The 15,365-nt window shown below is 37.0% G+C and overlaps 1 protein-coding gene across 3 annotated transcripts in view; it reads right to left on the bottom strand.

The window, feature by feature from the left end:
• Window positions 1-15,365, bottom strand: part of LOC106095261 (putative polypeptide N-acetylgalactosaminyltransferase 9) — a 315,857-nt gene that overhangs the window by 115,237 nt on the left and 185,255 nt on the right. For all 3 annotated transcript variants that reach the window (XM_059369150.1, XM_059369149.1, XM_059369148.1), the window contains one exon: window positions 8,455-8,648. In XM_059369150.1, the coding sequence (XP_059225133.1) occupies window positions 8,455-8,648 (194 nt within the window). The remainder of the gene's footprint in view (window positions 1-8,454; window positions 8,649-15,365) is intronic.

Raw genomic sequence — 15,365 nt, 5'->3', positions numbered from 1 at the left:
AGTCATATCAAATATTCCTTTGAACATGCTTTTAGGAATTAAATTATTTTCATATTATTCTATTGGACAACCTTTTTTTTAAGAATAGTTTTATAGGTGGAACTATTTTTTCTCTACCCCAAAAATATGATTCTTTAAATATGCACACCTCTCGCTGTCTATGCTTACACACCGAATATATTCATTTCCAAAGCCACTCAACTTTTGTGCTGCATGCAATGGTCTGCTAAATGTATTATTAATTATACAAGGACCTGTGGTTATGCCCTTATTTATTCCTCTTGCCGCTCTTGGCCACCAAACCACAAAACCACTTCACAACTTCTATAACACGATTTCACTAATTTCCCTTACGCATTACGAAAGCGGTCGAATGTGAGTGTGGAGGAGTGAATGACGACTTCGTCATCATTTGTTGGCAACGGAAACAGTCTAACATTACAAGGAAATCCTCGGTTGCTGCTTTCCCTCTCTCTCTCCCTCTCTCTCTCCCTCTCTCTCTGACAGGCCACAGCAGCAATTGTTATTATTGTTCTTGGCATATCCTGGCAAACAAAGCAACAGACACACTGACATGGAGACGGCTCCCGCTCCCACAGTCTTGGTTATGGTTGCGTGTGGCGCACTCTGAAAACTTGTGCGTGGTTAAACCTTGAAGGCGCAACGCAATACAACAAGGGGGCAAGAATACAAAGAATTCTTACTGGCATCAGGCAACTTCATGCACACCGACGGCAAGGACCTCTCTCTGTTATTGACAGCAATAATTTCACTCTTGGCGAAACAATTAAAATTATAAAAACGAAACAGCATTTGTAAGCAGAGTTAGGTAGGAGCCAAGGAGTCGAGGCAAACGTTAGCCCCATGGAAAATGGGTAAAATGTAACAAAATATCAATTTGTTGGTGCGGCTTAATGAGTGGGTGAAGGGGCGAAGTGGGTTTTCCTCTGTTCTTGGCAGGTAGTGGGCAAACTTTGGCTGACATCTATGTGTTTTATACGAAAGGCCAGTGTTTGGTAGAGCACAAGACCATCAAAGGTAATGGTGGCACAGGTTTGGCAGGTTGCTTGGCTGGCTGTTTTGTTACTCCAATGGCAATGACGCTTTGGGTTAAAGGGCTTAATCGGCAGAGAAACTTGCTGCTACCTTTACTTTGTTATTTTTAGCATTAAGACCTTTCAATGTGTAAAATTTCGGAAATTTGTAATTTCTTCAATTTTGACTACTTAGGACTTGAGAACTAAAGCATGAAATTCCCCTTTTTAATAATAATTCAATTAAAACTTGAATTTTAATAATTAAACTATAATTTATAGCTTACTCAGAATGGAAGGTAAGGCAAAAACTTTTGACCAACAAGATAAGTGGGAAGTATGTATATTCAATTAAATTTAGTTTTAAGTCTCAAATAAAGTTGTTTAAAACTTAGTTGGGGTGACCTTAATACATCAACTAAAAGGTAATTAATGTCATGAAACTTGATGTCCTTACCCATCATTAAAAAAAGAAAGTAAAAAGAAATAAAAAGAAAAAATCATACAACGTAAGAGGAAAATTTTAATTCTATAAGAAATTTATTTTGCTTCTTCACAAAGACTTCTAAAAATTTGGCCAAATGAATCCACTTATTCGAAAATGCATTTAAGTAGACGGGTATCATAGGAAGCATTTATCCAGTTACTGAATCTGGTAGAGGGAATGACCAGTGTGGAGGCAGAGTAGGATAAGATGGAAATCTGTACTTGAATGCCGGATTGCCAGAACTCTGGCCTTGCCTTGATTTTAGCTTAGGCCCCCGAGTACTCCGATGGCGGTCATAACCATAATGATTATGTAGAAGCTGTCTGTCTAGCGGAATCTGGTAAAAAATATGCCTTTTGTAAAATGAATTCTTAAGATTGGTTGATATCAAGATATATCAAGGCTTAACTTCGAACTACATCTGCCCAAAATCAAATTTGAAAAAGTTTTTTTCTCAAAGAGAAAAAAACTTTTTTCAAATCAGAAAATCCGCAGTATGCTATTTTTTAAGTAAACATTGGCAAAATGCCGAAAAATCAGCAAATCTGACATCCTTAGACTAGGTGAACCTGGCTCTCAGAGAAATTGTTCTACAAGATACAAGGATATTCGCTTTGGATAGAGATGCATTTTTTTAACCTGACTCAACAATTTAAGTCTTTTGTGATACGACAGTAGAGACAGACCGAAGCCTCTGATGGTAATCGAACCAAAAACCCCCTATTTGTTGTTGTTGCAGTAGTTTGTTGTATTCTATCTTTCGTCTGCTTGATTCTGTTGAGTGTCAAGATCCAAGAACTCTGCGACTAAGATGGGGTGCGTCCAGAGGGATCTGGGTCTGAGTCGAATGGGTCTGGTTGGGCAGTTCAGTTCAGGTGAGGTGTATCGTGCGGTCCCTGGTTACAATCGGGACATACATCTTGCAAGTCGGCATCAATCCTTGTTCTGTAGGAGTTGAGGCGGCTGCATCTGCCGGATTGTAATTCAACCAGAACTACTCTGGTTTGCCGGGGGAGTTCAATTTCTTCAGATGCAATGGGAGGCGGTCGTTCTCCAAGGACTACATTCACCCGGTAGCCATTTACCGCATCTGCTCCGTGTCTGCATGTATGTTGTCTAGACCGCTTGATCTAGAGGTTTTCTCTTGTAGCGCTGAACCTCACGCTCTAGATCATGTAGATCTACCTTAAGGCTTCTGGGCGGTGGATATCTATCCACAAGATGATGGTCTCTGCGGTAAGAGCCCAAAAGGTATTGCTTAGACAGCATGTAGTTATGTCTTGGCACTGGAAACATCTTTGTCTCCTGATGGAGGTGGTCCACATGAGAACTGAGGAGACAGCTCGTCGCAGTTCGGAGGGCGGCATTCTGACAGGTCTGAATATAATACGTGCGTGTCACAGAGCTGACGAGACCACCCCGGCGCTGCATATGTTGTCAACAAGGTTTCTCTGCCTGCACCCCTAGTGCTGCCGGCAAATGGCTTGAGGACCTTGTTTCTATTTTTGACCTTAGCGCAAATTGCTGTGGCATGTGGGGAGAATTTATAAGAGCTGTCAAATGTGGCGCCAAGAATTTTGGGACACTTGATGGTCGAAATCATTCGTCCCCGCGCTGCTAATCCGATCAAGCTTACAACTCGGCTATCAGGCATAATTGATGCTAAAATGTATTCAATGGCAGCATTCAAAAACAATGAGAAGGCTTGACTCTTTTTCACTCTTCGACTTTCTTTCATCCCATTGTGCCACAATCATTATTCAATGCCTGTTTATATAAACAAGATTTGTTGGTGAAAAGATTATCCACGATTTGCCTAATTCGAAATAATCACCTCTGCCCTTTTCTTTGCTACCCACAATGTTCTTCACTTATGGCAACTATGCCCTAAGTTCATATACCGCCTTAAGGTATGCTTTAGTTTTTATAGTTCTCTCCTTCATTGCATCCCTACTTATATTAACCCCTGGATGGCTTAGCAATTTCATTATAAGCTAAACAACTATGACATGAAAACTCACTCTAGCTGTTGTTTAAATCCAATTTAACCCAAGAACTTTATTGATTAATAAATAATTAATGGAATTCTCCAAAGAAAAAAAAAACTCATACAAGGTATTGCAATTGCCCTGCTGCCATCTTTTTGAGTTTTAGTTTTTGTTTGTTTCTAGAAAGTTGGGAATTGTGAAAAGTTTCATTTTTTTGCACAATAATTCCATTTGCCAAGTTTGGAAGTATTTCAGCTGCCTTTCAAGCAACCCCAATGCAATGCCAAATGGCAAAAAAATGAAAGAATTTACCAAAAAGCACATGGAAAGAGACGAAATGGTTAAAAGGAAATTGATGTTCTGCTGGTTCCCCCCAAAAAAAAATCGTTTATGAACTGTTGAGGCAATGGAAGGTAGGAAAAAGGCGCAAAACTAGCAAAAACAACAGAGAAGAGGTGGAAAATTGCCAATGACTGGCTATAAGCTAGAGTATAGCCATGAAGTTGGGCAACCCATATGTTGGGTAGTGACAGTTTTCACAGAAGAAGAAAACGAAAAAAAAGAACTGCGAAAACAAAAGTTTATCAACAAGAATTTGCTGGCTACATTTTGCAGACATTTGCAAAACAAATGTCACCCAAAAACATTTGATATTCCTTTTTTTCAATTTTTTTTTTTATTTAAAGCTGCCAAGTTTGTTTATGTTGTTTTGCTATGGCAATAGGATCACACCGAAACTTCTAAATTGTTTCATTTAAAGGACTATTTGGTCATGCCTAAATGACTCTGGCTCATTCTTTTAGTAATGCCTTAACAAATGTTCTGCAACCTTTATTAAGTGAGCACATTTGTGGAATAACAATTTTCTCTAAAATCCTCTGAAATTCTGGGACTATCTAAAAAGTCCCTAAAAAAAAAATAAACAATAGAAATGGCATAAAACCACACCACCATATAAAACCCTTAATATCATTGGACAATAAGAAATCCTATTAAAAGGATATGCAAAGAAGCCCAATATATGTATGTATTTATAAATATATGTAGAAGTTGATGACCAATATGAGGAATGGAAATGTAAATGGCCAGGCAAAGTAGCAAATGGCAACAGTGGCCATAGTAAATCCTCTAATCTTTTGCAGAGAAACACAATGAAAACACAACAAGACTACCAAAAGAAAATCATGCAAAACCCAAATGGTTTAAGTCAAATCAACTGTGGTACTACCTAATGCCATCTAATACCCACCCAGAGCTATGACATACATGCGAAATCAGTAAATGTAAGGAAAGTGAAAGGATGGGCAACCTTAAGGTCCTGGCAAAGGACTAAGTTCAAAAAAAAAATATCAATATTTTCTTATTTCATAAAAACCAAAGAGTTTTCAAGCACCAAGCACCAACAAAGAAAACTCTTTGAAAATTGTAGCACAAAAAGGGAATTTCGCTGCCGGATGCTTTATTAGTTCAAAAATAGATTTTTGTTCACCATGAACAACTTCTTGCTATCATTGTTGACAAGCTATGCTTACTCAGTATTCCAAATTTTAGTGACATTTGCCGAAATATACCCCCCCCCCCCCAAAAAAAAAATGACTTTAAAGGTTTCCCAGCCATGGTTTACGCATTGCCAAAGCGCCTGCAAAACCTTTATTCAAGGGCAATTTCTTTTATGGCCAAAATGCTTAGAAGTTTAGGATACAATTACCACACAAAACGAGCCGAAGATGGAGAGTAGAAAAGGTGAGGGTCACAAATTTTGTTTCCATTTATTTGTCGAAGAGATTTAATATGAGTGCCAGAGGAGGAGGCAAGCTCGTTTTCCCCCAAACAAGGACAATGGCAGTGGAGAGGGCATTTGGGTGTCATTGAGGTTGTTGTTGTTGAGTGTCATTTTTGGAAAACCAGTCACGTTTTATGTGTAAACATTTTGTAGTCATTCTTCTTTTGCTCTTCTACGACTGCTGTTTTGTTTTCCTTCTCCTAATTTTCTTTGCTTTCATTTGCAGGCAAGCAGAACCAAAGCCACAGCTATAGCAGCCAACATGGGAAATCCATAGCTAGCTCCCCCCCCCCTCCCATATCTATACATTGATCCCACCACTCGTTTGGGCAAATAAACCGAAAATGTCATAAAAATTTAAGGTGGCGCAGACACTAACAGTGGTATCAATTTTCCCAAAAGAAAAAAAAAAAATCGAAAACACAAAAATTGCTAGATTGGCGATAAGATTAGGATAGGCAATTTCGTGAGGACTTTAATTAAGTTAAATAGTTGTGAATTTTCAAAAAGTCTAGTTTAGCATGGTATGAAAGGAAATGGCTACTTTGAATGTTTATGACCATGCCATGGAAAATACGAGCATAGCATTAGTTTATGGCAAGCAAGGTTGTGTATATGACCAGTTTGGGCAGACGAAAGACCAAATGTGTTTATTAGTAAGTTGTGTTGCTGAAGTGTATAAAGTGCTAAATAAGGTTAAAAAAAAGCTGAAACTCGTCTTAAGAATAACAAAGCAGCAAGAGCCGATGGGTTACCATGTGATTTATTTAAGTTATTCATTTATGGGTTACCATAAATCATGCGGCGATCGGTCCTTTGAACCGGAATGAGCTTGCTCACCTAAAGGAGCTAGACATGTGGCTACAACAACAACACAGAGACATGTGGCTACAACAACAACAGCACTCATTGATAAGTGAGAAGTTTGAAACTGTTCCTTAAAGTAATTTTCATGGGAAAATACTGATGGTGCATTTGAATTAAGAGAGGTCTCAAGCTACCAGGCACCGTGAATGATGCAAAAAGGGATTTCTAAGATTTATTTTCCCAACAGAAACCTTCTGTGGTGGATAATGTATTTGAGGACGATGAGACCTTGGTCTTCACTGATGTTTTCAAGCTGTTGGTTGTGAGGGTATGGAAACCTACACCCATACACTTGGTATCGGTATGTCATTGAGACTGCTGTATGAGTGTGCGATCTTTTAGATGTTGATCTGTGCCATTATGATAGAAAATCTTTGACAACCTGACTTCAAGTGCTATTTGAGATAAGAATTCTGTAATCTGGCTCACTACAGGGAAAATTGTGTGCTGCATACTGTGTGAGAAAACGACAGGACATTGAAGAATTTTAGACTTTTTTCAATTGTGTTACCTGATTCCACTGTGGGATATTATTTGAAGCCGTATCAGAGTTTGGTATCCCTGTAACTCTAGTGAAAAATGGCCTTAATTGACTTTTATTTAATTTTTTTTTTAAATTTTATTTGAAATCTTTTTTATACCCTCCACCATTGGATGGGGGTATACTAATTTCGTCATTATGTTTATAACACCTCGAAATATGCTTCTCAGACCCCATTAAGCATATATATTTTTGATCGTCATGTCATTTTAAGTCGATCTAGCCATGTCCGTCCGTCTGTCCGACCGTTCGTCCTTCTGTCCGTTTGTCTGCCGAAAGCGCGCTAACTTTCGAAGGAGTAAAGCTAGCCGCTTGAAATGTTGCACAAATACTTTTTATTAGTGTAGGTCGGTTGGTATTGTAAATGGGCCAAATCAGTCCATGTTTTGATATAGCTGCCATATAAACCGATCTTGGGTCTTGACTTCTTGAGCCAATAGAGCGCTCAATTCTCATCGGATTTGGCTAAAATTTAGCATGAAGTGTTTTGTTATGACTTCCAATAACTGTGCAAAGTATGGCGCAAATCGGTATATAATCTGACATAGCTGCCATATAAATCGATCTGGGATCTTGACTTCTTGAGCTTCTAGAGGGCGCAATTCTCATCCGATTTGGCTGAAATTTTGTACAACGGCTTTTCTCATGACTTTCAACATACGTGTCTAATATGGTCTGAATCGATTCAAAGCTTGATACAGCTCCCATACAAGGCGCAATTCTTATCCGTATGAACTGAAATATTACATAATGAATTCTACAATGTTCTGCATTCATTTATGGTCCGAATCCGACTATAACATGATTTAGCTCCAATAGCATAACAGTTCTTATTCAATGTTCTTTGTTTGCCTAAAAAGAGATACCGCGCATAGAACTCGACAAATTCGATCCATGGTGGAGGGTATATAAGATTCGGCCCGGCCGAACTTAGCATGATCTTACTTCTTTTAGTTATTCTTTAATTTTAACAAAATTTAATTTAATTTGTTTATGGATGATTGAAATAAACTTTGAGCAATTTTCCTCGTCTTTAGCCCACTGTTTACTCGCCACAGACATTCATCAATGAATATATATCTAGGACTAGGATATACAATATAAATTTCATATGTACATGTAGTATATGTATGTTTGTATATATCTGAGTAGGTAAGCCCATACATCAAGTTTACACAAAAATAATAACGTAGCCTTAAACATGGCATGTTTCACGTAGTAAAAACAAACCCTCTTTTATGGCATTAAATCTTAAGTAAAATTTCTGCGACTAACCTATTGGTGGGAGGATGTAGAAGAAGAATACCATATGAGACTTTGGCAAATAAAGGTTGGATAATAAAAATGTTTTATAACCAATCGAGAAAGACGGAAACGGGCAGCATGTGCCTCTTAGGGCTATCACAACACAAGTCAAATAAATAAATTGACAAAATGGCAATTGAATCCTTTTTTTTGTAAATTTTCTTCCAAAAGCCCTTCGAAATTTTATGGCTTACAAGGATTATAAAACATTTAATTTGTTATTGTTTTTGTATGCCAAAAGGGTCGCAATATACAGAACATTGAACACAGGCATTTAACTTGGGCGACTTCACCTGCCAAGCTGCTATTTGACGGCGTTATACCTTTGGCATTTTTGTAGGATTTTGAATTTTGCATGGCATCCCAAGAAAATCAATTAAAACCAAAACATAAACTCGCTCAAAGAAATAACAATAAAAGAAAGAAATAAGCGGCGGGGACGGACTTACCTTATGGCGTTTCTTCTCCCTTTCGGGTACTGCATGCCAATTGAATTGCAAATTCCAATCGAAGCCACCAACATTAACACCGCCCGAATCGCGATAATGATATTCCAAAGTGGTATCGTCAATGACATCGATAACGGGACACACGACGGTAGTGGAATTTCTAGCAATGCGATCCAGCAATGGTTCCAGCCAGCCTGAAAAAGAGTGTTGAGATGGTAAGTTTGTGGGGGGAGAAGAAGAAGTGTAGGTATAGAACTTATGCAGATGTTTAATGAATTATTCATCAACAATTAGGAATTCATTCATATGTTTATGTTTTGCTGGCTGGCCTTAGCCATTCATTTGTTGGTGTACGTATTTAACCCAAGCTGCTATCATTGAGAGTGAAATTAATGAAAATAACTGCCTGCGCACATAACAAAAGTCAACAGGTAATTGATAAAACTATCAGTGACCACTAGCAATTAATTGTGGTCTAGAAAATTCACAGAGGGGATTACAACAAGGCAATCAGATAGAAAACAAAAATTTCTCTTATAAATGTGTTTGGAATTCTTAATATTACAATAATAGGCGTAAAGTTCGGCCAGTACACTCACCCTGTGCCACGGATTGAGTTCTGCATGTTTTCCAAACGAATGGAATGTTATGTCAAGAATGGCTCAAGTCATGTATGGTTCTAAGTATGTTTGGAAGTCATTACAGAACTCAAAGTGAAAAATTTGGCTTTAGTCGAGGTGAAGAAACTTCGACATTTTGGGTTGCCATCGCAGTGAAAGAAGATTCTATTTCAAAAGAAAGAAGAACTAACCTTAAAATGTTAACAGTAAAATATGATTCTTTTACCGCATAACATGATACATTTTCAGCAAAACATAGTTCGCTTACTATATTTAGAAGATATTCCCAGCAAACCAATCGTTACGAAAGCGTAACAAAATCTGTACAAACTTCGGATGATTCTTCCGACTTTGAATCCGAAATTGTAACGAAATCTCTACGAAAGTTATAGGGAGTATATAGGGTTAACATATTTTCGAACGTCGAAGCTTTGGATATAAATCGGTTCGAATTCTGAAGAAAAAGCTTGGAAAATTGGGAAAGAAAAATTTCTTGCCGAAACTTCATAAAGAATTCTGAAGGATTTCTGAAGTAATTTCGTATTAAAATCGGACGTACTTTCCGAAACTTCGCAAAGAATTCTGAACGATTTCGAAAGTAATTTCATTGAAATCAAACGTTTCTTCCGAAACTTCGTAAAGAATTGTGAAAGATTTCGGAAGTTATTTGGTATTGAAATCGGATGTTTCTTTCTAAACTTCGTATAGAATTCTGAACGATTTTGGAAGATATTTTGTATTAAAATCGGGCGTATCTGCGGAAACTGTATGGAGAAGTCTGAACGATTTCGGAAGTAATTTCATATTGTAATTGGATGTTTCTTTCGAAACTTCGTACAGAATTCTGAACGATTTGGGAAGTAATTGCGTATTGAAATCGGACATATCTTTCGAAACTTCGTAAAGAATTCTGAACGTTTCCCGAAGCAATTTCGTATTGAAATCAGATGTTCCTTCCGAAAAACATCTGGTGTAAAAAATTCTGAAAGATTTCGTAAGCTATTTCGTATTGAAATTGGATATTTCTTTCGAAACATGGCAAAATATTCCGAACGATTTCGGAAGTAATTTCGTATTGAAATCGGATGTTCCTTCCGAAATTTGGTAAAAAATTGTGAACGATTTCGGAAGTAATTTCGTATTGAAATCGGATGTTTCTTCCCAAACAGTCTAGAATTCTGAATGATTTCGGAAATAATTTTGTAATGAAATCCGATGTTCCTTCCAATACTTCGTAAAGAATTCTCGGAAGTAATTTCATATTGAAATCGGACTTACCTTCCAATTCTGAATTCTGAACGAAGTTTTGAACATAAAATAACGTTGTATGTAATTATGTTTTCCCCCTCATTTTGTTCTGAATTCTTTCAGAACTGTCGGAACAAAAATTCCTTCAGACAAACAGTCCAGAAATCGTTCAGAATTCGTTTGAAACTGTTGGAAGAAAAACTCAAAAAAATCCCATAAGAAAAGACGGTCAGAAATCGTTCGGAATTCTTTCAGAACTGTCGGAACAAAAATTCTTTCATACAAACCGTCCAGAAAACGTTCAAAAATTTTTTGACAATAAAGTATGATTTGCTACCAGCTTGATACGATTTTTTACAGTAAAATATGATTTGTTTTGGTTTTTTACACACGACCTGGCTGTGAATCAATTCATACACACAAAAAGGAGATTATTAAATTACTTTTTAAAATAAGAAATTGCCATAATTTTCGGACAAATCAAGATACAGATACCAGAACGATGGTGGACGCGTTTCGATTATTGGTTAGATAAACATTTTCAACACAATCGTGGATCACATCCGACCGTCTGACCAGCCTACCGTTTCCATCTCGTGTTTGTTCTCATGTAGTCAAGATCATTGCATTGTCATGACGATCTTTATGGGGTCCTAGACAAATATTTTGAGGTGTTACAAACGGAATGACGAAATTTGTTTACCCCCATCTTATGGTGGGGGGTATACAAATATGTATTTTTTAAAAGTGTTTTTTACATTTTTTTAACTGATACACTTTTTACTGTGCAGTAAAGCTTATTGAATCATTTCAAGTTAAAATTTTCGCGGTGGCAAAATTAATAAAATTTTTACGGGAAATAGCAGTAAATAAACCAGAGAACAAGCAGCGTGATCCAAACAAAGAAAATAAAAGCAACCACCACACTCACCGAAGCTTGTGCAGCACAAAAAGCCACTTTGTGGCGTGTTTTGGGGTTATAATTTTTATTTTTTGTTTTAAAGTTGTTAAATTTTGGCTTGCAATGCAAGGGCCTTTCAACAACAAACTTTTACTTTGGGCCCTTGTGATTCAAAATGAATTGTTGCAGGAAAATTAACAAATTTTGTCGTTGTTTTTTCGACAAAAGTTGTTGTTTATCAAATTAACTTTATCATGCGGGGGCAAGGCCAAAAAAAGTTACAGACAACTTGGCACCCAGACAGATTTGGGATAGGATCTTCTGAATTCCCTTTACCGACATAAAGGATTGGGCTTGTACTGATGGATGCTATATGAATACGGCGAAAGTATTAGAAACTCCTATACACCTTATGTGGGATGATTTTCTGATCCTTTTAGAGGAGATCTGTACCATTCCCATAGCCGCAATTGACTTCCTGGCAATCTCCGACTTTTTTGTACCGACATAGATTCGAGATGGGATCTTCAGTTTTCCGATAGAGGATTGCGCAAAGAATGCTCTGTATGAGTGTGCTGCAATCTAGGTCTTCACTGTTGGCTCCAAGATGGAGACGCTGACCGGAGAATACCATAGAAGCCGAATTTCTTACCCGATTTCCGTGTCGAATATGGTCTAGATGGGACAATATTTTGTTATCCCTATATATTGGGTTGCCCAAAAAGTAATTGATTTTTTAAAAGAAAGTAAATGCACTTTTAATAAAACTTAGAATGAACTTTAATCAAATATACTTTTTTTACACTTTTTTTCTAAAGCAAGCTAAAAGTAACAGCTGATAACTAACAGAAGAAAGAATACAATTACAGAGTCACAAGCTGTGAAAAAATTTGTCAACGCCGACTATATGAAAGATCCGCAATTACTTTTTGGGCAACCCAATAGATCGATTTTCCGATTTAAGGTCAAAGACCCATAGAAGTCGTACTTATTACCCGATTTCAAGGAAATTATCTTAGAACCCTCCACATCCGTGTTGAATATGGTCTAGATCAAATAATATCTTGATAAAGTCCCCATATAGACCGTACTCCCGATATTAGCTATAAGGCCCCTAGTATAAGGCTGCAATTTGGCACTGAATTGTCTTCAGCCTCGATATAGACCTATCTTCCGATTTAAGGTCAAAGACCTATAGAAGCCGCATTTATTACCCGATTGCGTTGAAATTTGGCACTGTGAGTTGTCTTAGGACCCTCTATCGTATCGAACATGGTCAAGATCTAGACTCTCATCTACATTTCTGCCCACCACCCACTGGAAAAAATGTTGTTGAAGGAATTCAAAAATTATTTTAATGCAAAAATATTTCGTTAACAGTAAAAACTGATTCATTTATCAAGTTTATTATAAATATCATGTATTTCCACCCTTTGACAGACAACTTGAACGCTAAATCATCCACACTCTCTCTTAACATATATTTTCTGTATTTAAGCAAAGTCTCTTCGTAGCAAGCAATTTCAATAAACGAAATTCGTTTATGGCAATGTATGCCTTTTTTTTGCACGTACTAATTTTTAATTAAATTTTATTCTTGCATATAAAAATAATTAAAATGTTTTTCAATTTATATTCGAAACTATGTCAACAAACAAATATGAATCAGAATGGAAGGCAGCATGTCAGTAAAAGATTTTTCTCCGGTTGGAAAATTGAAGAAATGTTCACATATTCAATTTCCCATTTTCATTTTATGATTGATGGTTCCAGGTTATGAAGTTTTCCAAAAAGCATACACTTCAATGTGTAGCTACAATTTGGGGCACAAAAATTCTAGGATGAAAGACAGAACGGCAGACCAATAGACGGACAGAAACAAGCCTAGGGGAATATTAATCTTAAACAGAACAAGGATTGATGTTCATACGCATACACACACAGACATACACATAAGTATTCATTGTATTGCATACTCGTACACATAAGGATATACATTTGTATTTGTATTCATAACGAATTTATGTGAATGTATTTCCTTGCATACCTACTCATAAATGGGTATGCGGTGTTATAGAGGGGTTGGCCTATTTGCATGTGTGCATGAGTGTGCATTGGTTTGCTTCTACATACATCAAGAGTTTTATATGCATAAATATCATTTTCGTATTAAAAGTAAAGTGAAATTTTCTCCACTTCAATGCAGCTGACTGCTCTTAAACTTTATTGGTATTGAAAATCAGTTATTTTATTCCTTTAATAGGAAATTGAAATACAAACTTTTATTTGCTGTTTTGGCCATTTTAAAGGAATTGTTAAACAAACAATGAAATATTGGTCTTTGATTTTAAAGTATAAAGAAAACCATTGAGATGATTTTAAATTTAAATAAAAAATTTGACTTTACAATAAAAGGATATGCAAAAGACAACATTTTAAATGTTCTTATTGTTTACATTTAAAAAAAAACAAAATATCATAAAATCCCAAAAATTTTCGAAAAATTGAAATTGTACAACACAATTCATTCTGGTGAATTACCTCTAAGCTTTATCCAATGCATATCCTTGCCAAATTTTCAATTTAATCATGTGATGGAATGCCCTTACGTAGCAAATTGAATGTGATTTTCGATTGTGCCCTCACATTTCGTTTCAGCTCATTGTTGCCATCCTATTGGAAAGGTAAATTGAATTTGAATAATTCATTCTTTCATTTCCAATTGATTAGATGAGCTTCGGAAGCTTCTACTTTTGCTGCTGTCTACTTTCAATGCTCACCTTAGCCCAGAGACATGTGAAAATTGTTTAATCAACACCATAGACCTGGTGGCCCCTAATGAGAACCTATCGTTGTGTTATTGGTACGTAAAGCAGCAGGTATTGCATGCTTGCATGGGGCATGATGGCCACATTTAACCTCATTTAGTTAAGTTTTCGTTTGTTTAACCAAAACAATTACGCAGCTCATGGGGGACGAACAGGGCCAGCGAACGAGCAAACGAGCCCCCATATCCCTATGCAAATGATTTGGCAGAATGGCAGAACTGCAACTGGAACTCCAACTAGCTGGTGCCACTAAATACCCCAGTTGTAGCTACCATGCAATGCAAGTTGTGGTGCTCAATGTGAAATTGCATGAAGTGTGCGTACACACCAGAGATGAGAAATAGCATAGTGGTATGGTCACTAGCATGAAAAGTACTATAAATCGTAAAACATTAAAATTTTTTTTAAAAAATTTCGGAAGATTGTAACATAATTTGGTTAAAACAACAATTTAAAAAATGACTAAATGATAATATACCAAAGTTTGGATTTATATGCTACATAACAAAATCCCTAATTATCCTCCATACCATGCCCCTAAGTCGGTTCATGTCTGGTATTGTTTTCCCACCTAGGTGTTGGTGTATAGTGTTGCCAAATCGTAAAATCCTGGAATTAATTCGGGGACCCTAGTGAGTCCAGAGTGCGATGCATGGGGCTTAAAAGTTGTCCACCTCGAACATATCAAATTTTGAATTAATTGCCGAACAGCTATTTATGGGCCGATCGGCTTGATTCTTTTTTAAAACAAGAGTATGTGAAATTCTACAAAAACATGCTAAAAAATTTTTCGATTTGGAAACACTGGGTGATATTTGTTAGCCGCGAAAACTGGACAATGGTATAGGAAATGCTCCAACGTCGCTTCATCTTCCCCACACATGCTATCATCTGCCGCTCCTATTTTGCATAGGCGAACTCGTAGTGCTTTGTATCCTGTTATGAAAGCGAAAGATATGCTGACCTCTCTTTTAATTCTTTTCAGTAATAGCTTCGTACTCTCACGATTCGGATCACCCCATAGGAGTTTCGCCGTCCTACCAACTGTTTCTCTGCTCTACGTTCGTTGCCCACGCCCTCAACTCGGACTGCGCCGAGCCGAAAGGATTTATGTTAAGCAAGTTTATTCACTGTCAAATCGTCTGCTTTCATTCCCTTTACTGCGCCTTGGCCCGGCATCCAAACAATTCCTCAGAGAAGGCGTTAATCTCCTTCTGATACTCCAAGAATGTTTGTGACTTTGCCGTTTTGGTTGTAAAAATGTTTACACTCGAATTCCTCGCGTAAACACAACACCACTTCACGCATTTCGTG

The sequence above is a fragment of the Stomoxys calcitrans genome, chromosome 5, assembly GCF_963082655.1.
Source record: "Stomoxys calcitrans chromosome 5, idStoCalc2.1, whole genome shotgun sequence".
In the NCBI taxonomy this organism is placed as follows: domain Eukaryota; kingdom Metazoa; phylum Arthropoda; class Insecta; order Diptera; family Muscidae; genus Stomoxys; species Stomoxys calcitrans.
The sequence above is the reverse complement of the archived record's forward strand: the minus strand, read 5'-3'. Positions and strand labels throughout refer to the sequence as shown.